We start from the raw sequence: 4,412 nt of genomic DNA on the forward strand, positions 1-4,412 counted from the left end.
AGGGGGAGAGAGAGAGTGTGCACTGGGAGAGTGAGTGGGAGTTTCTAGTGGGAACAGAACATTTACTGTTTCATATTACACAAAAGTGGAGAAAGAGGAGAGGAGTTAATGGTGGCTGAGGGTTCTGGTGGGTCGTGCAGTCAGAATGTAGCTCAATGGTTAAGTGCTCTGCTCTTGTCTGGGTTTATGGATCCGCTGACTGTGGAAAATGCACCTCTCTGTAGTGGTCCTCGTCCTGACTGAGGCTCTGGTTCTGGTCACAGGTACGTTTTTTTGCCTTGTTAACAACCATGTGCAGCAGTGGAGTGTGGGTCAGAGCAGTCGAGTAGTGAAGTAAGTTTGATGTTCTAACCTGTTGACCTGACTCGCAACTTTGTCAACTTTGTCAACTCTGATGGAAGGAGCAACAGTGGAAAAACAACCTAAAGTTGGTGAAGTCGTTACATCAAAGTGCAGCTGCATGTCACTGTTGGGGAATAATAATGCAGAGAATTAGGCTGTGATTAAAACAATAACTCAGAAATATAGTAAGTCGGAGTGAAAAAACTTAATTTCCTTGGTGTTACATTAGTTTGACTCCCTAACTTTTGACACATTAAAGAGTGTGTGACTCCAGGAATCCCACTGTCACAGTTAAAAAACAGGAAATAATCAGACAAATCCGGTCCCACATGGTGCCTGTTATCTTGTCATCATGTTTGTCTCCAGATGGAAATGTTCCACAGACCAATGTTTACCACCTGCGGCTCTCTGTGCCCATCTCAGCACACATACTGTGTCCAGACCCTGGTCCAGACCCTGGTCCAGACCCTGGTCCAGACCCTGGCTCTGACTGAGCTGGCAGCAGAGGGAAACATACGTAGCTCCGGGATATTTTTTTTAGGAGGGGATTTTTCTCATCCAATTCCTCATAAGGGAGTTTTAAAGAATTATTAACAAAATTCCCACCCAGTCACTGGATGACATAAGCTGTGAAAGTAGAACCGTAGAAATTTATTTTGTCTAAATGCCACAATTATGTGTAATCAGGAGGAAATTAAACATCTCACAAAAATTAAGTCAGTCTTTTTCCATGTGTGGCTCATGACCAAGTGATTTAAAGGGCAGGGAGGAGTCACCGGCCCTGATCACTGCACTGCTGCGGGGCTCAGTTTAATGGTTGTTTGATACTGATGCTGCGTATTTATGGCAGTACATAAAAATACACAGACACACTTACAGATATCATGGAACTATTGTCCTGAATTATGGGCTGCAAAAAAGGGGTAAGAGATGGACTTCATTTATAACAGCCCTCTGCCTCACTCCTCCTTCAGAATGATCACTTTATCTGCTCTCACCAAATATGTAATTTTCCTAGTAGAATATGCTGAAAGTACCACTTTATTGTAAAGTATTAGTTGTAAGGTGCCAGAAAACAGTTTTATTTGGATTTTGGATTTGATAAGCACTTTTTTCAGTCTAACAAAGACGATCAAAATCATTTTTAAAATTCAGTTAACTTTCATTAGTGTTTGCAGACATTGACTTATAGGTTCCTTTTATTAACTGTATTATTCTATCCATCATTTTGCTATTTTTATCTTCTATTTGCCAAACTTTACAGCCAATGTTTAAGTTCTCTGACCAAAAGTAGAAATTTCCTTTTTTTTTCTTTGCATTTAGTGAAATTTAGTAAATGTTTTTTTGTTTGTTTTTTGTCTTAAATCAGAGGTCAGTCATGCTCTGAATGTGACAGTGACCCCTGGTCCTGTAGTGATGGTCACGGAGAAAGACAATGTGACACTGTCCTGCCTGGTGTCTCAGAGGAAGTGGAGCAACAGTGTCCTCATCCTGCGCTGGTTCTTCACTCCCCCTGCTGATCCCACCCCTTTGCCTCCACCCTCTCTTCCATCTCCTCCACCTTCAGCTGAGCCTACTCAGTTTCTCATCGTGAAGATGGGCATCAAGAAAATGAAGCTGTATGGCAACTACACCCGCGGCTTCCCGTCGCCAAAGTTTCGTTTGTATGAGGAAACAGAGGGGGAGTCGTACCGACTGTGTATTTTCAGCGTGACCAGGTTGGACCAGGGGTTCTACACCTGCAAGGTGCAGGAGATCCGCAAGCTCAGGAACACGTGGAGGGCATCGTCCAATGGTACCAGCACCACCCACCTGACAGGTGACCAGAGCGATGATAACGGGCTACTGATGTTTATGTGTAAGAAAGAAAGAAAGAAAGAAAGAAAGAAAGGATGATAGAATGAAAGGAAAGGGAAGGATAATTGGTAACAATAAGAGATGGGAGTGAAATGAGACGCAGAGTTGTCTCATTATTTGGCAACCGGTCAACTGACGCTTCACTGTTGTAAGTGTGGGAAAAAAAACAGCTGGAAGGTTGCCTTATAAAGAAAGGCTGTTTGTTGCACTTGGCCCATGTAGTACACAGACAGAAGTATTGGTAATGGAAACACAGGACGAAACTCAGCTTTAACTGACAGTCAATACAACAAGATCGTTTTTCTTTCTCTCTAAAAAAGAAACTCTTTTGAGTCTGGTGAATTCCCACAAGCCATGACAGAGGGTCACCACCTTAGTTAAGGTTTTAGTTTAGGTCAAACTAACAAAAGCAATGGCCAATAGACGTTAAGGTTTTAGTTTAGGTAAAACTAACAAAAGCAATGGCCAATAGACTAACTTTTTTTATTATTATTATTTACGCAGCCAACTGCTTGATGATGCTTTGAATGTTGTATAGTTCAGATATGTCTTAACATTTTCCAAAGTCCTAAGGATCCATCCGCCTAATCAACTAATCAACTAATTCATATTGAGTAAACAGAATGTTGTTGTAGAAGAAGAAGGAAAATTGAGACTTTAGAATGTAGGATAAATGTTTTTGACCTATTTTGGTACCCAGGGTTTTCAATATGTCTAACTAAACCAGATTTTTTTTTTATACTCCTAAACAGACATGTTAGCATTTCTGAGTGACACTATAATAAGATGGGCCGCAGTGTAAAGCTGTGCTGGTTCAGATAGGTGTCACAAATGAATTTTCCGGAGTTTAAAATTTTAAATCAAGGGGGATTTATTGTTCTCAATGGAATTCTTACTTCCCAAGGATTTCCCCTCAGAGCCTCATGTATTGAATGGAATCATGCCGTCCCCATTATCTGCCAAAAGAAAAGAGTGACTAAAGGAAGAGCAACAGTTTTCACTGAAGGATAAAGGGCCAACACAAGTGTGCAGCACTTATTCTTCCACTCTGTAATAGAGCCTGTGTTTCAAAGAGACTCCAATCCTCTGGCATTTCCATCTCAAAACAATGAGCTCACACAGCCAAACCACACTCAACAATATTACTCTGTGTGTAGCAGCATGTGAAGTCAAAAGGTACAGAGTTGCTGAGCTGGCCTAAAAACTCATGGAAGTTTTTTTTTTTCTGTGAGAACTGTGAAATACATGACGTTAGCGTTCACTTTTGTGCTAGCCTCAGGGGAAAAATTGACTTCCAAATCCAATTGCAGTAAAACGTATACGGTCTTTGCCAAACGTCCTGCAGATACCGACAATAAACAAGCCCAGGACCCAAGGAGTGAGTGTGGTAACTGCTGGACGTGGTTTTGATGACCATGATATGTGATATAGGTGGGGGCTTCACACCTGAACTATTTCCACAGTCTGACCAGCAGTAAAAGTTCTACGCACAGTTATCTTCCAACGCCCTGCCCTACTTTCAGGGCAATGCCCGACTAAGGAAGCCACACGACCTCAGGCATCTCTGACTCGCACTGACCACAGGAGGAGCAGAAAATTCAAAAGCTGACATTTAGAGGGTAAACAAAAAAAAAAGTCAGTTGAACCGTAGCTGTAGTCCAGGGAAGCCCTCCGTCTGCAGCTCTGAGAGCAGAGACTTGACTCCTCTGAGATCATTGGACGGCTCCTGAAAGATTTTCCACCGAGGGGAGATGATTTGTCCTCACCCCACGTCTCTAAATCCCAAATCCAGACACTTTCCGTGTTCCCTCTGCTCGGTGCACTGCGGGTCACCGTTGCCTCTCTCTGGCTTCATGTTTCTCAAACCTAACTCTCAGCTGAAAGTTCACTTTTTTGCATTCCATCGCACAGCCAAACAGGCAGAAGCAGCCGAGCGTAAATCTGTACCTTTGGGAAGAAGCAGCCGAGCGTAAATCTGTACCTGATGGTCTTTTACGAGAGCCCATACTTTCACATGAACTCCTTTGAAACTTAAACAACTGCTGCAGACACATGTTTGCAACGTGTGCTGTGATATCTCCCCAGCAGTGAACCATCGGACCTCCAGCTCCGGGTGTGGTTACCCACACTGGGAAAGTTACACATGTGGTTCACTAGGGATTAACAGTGTTACAGCTCGTAATGCTGCAGTAACTTGTACCCATTATCTACGT

The 4,412-nt window shown here is 42.8% G+C and overlaps 1 protein-coding gene across 1 annotated transcript in view; it reads left to right on the plus strand.

The window, feature by feature from the left end:
* Window positions 1–4,412, plus strand: part of vstm4a (V-set and transmembrane domain containing 4a) — an 8,546-nt gene continuing 4,134 nt past the window's right edge. Inside the window, exons 1-2 of the mRNA XM_008321955.3 lie at window positions 1–263; window positions 1,712–2,161. Coding sequence (XP_008320177.1) covers window positions 209–263; window positions 1,712–2,161 — 505 coding nt within the window. The 5' untranslated portion in view covers window positions 1–208. The remainder of the gene's footprint in view (window positions 264–1,711; window positions 2,162–4,412) is intronic.

Source organism: Cynoglossus semilaevis, chromosome 12, assembly GCF_000523025.1.
Source record: "Cynoglossus semilaevis isolate Cse_v1.0 chromosome 12, Cse_v1.0, whole genome shotgun sequence".
Taxonomy (NCBI): domain Eukaryota; kingdom Metazoa; phylum Chordata; class Actinopteri; order Pleuronectiformes; family Cynoglossidae; genus Cynoglossus; species Cynoglossus semilaevis.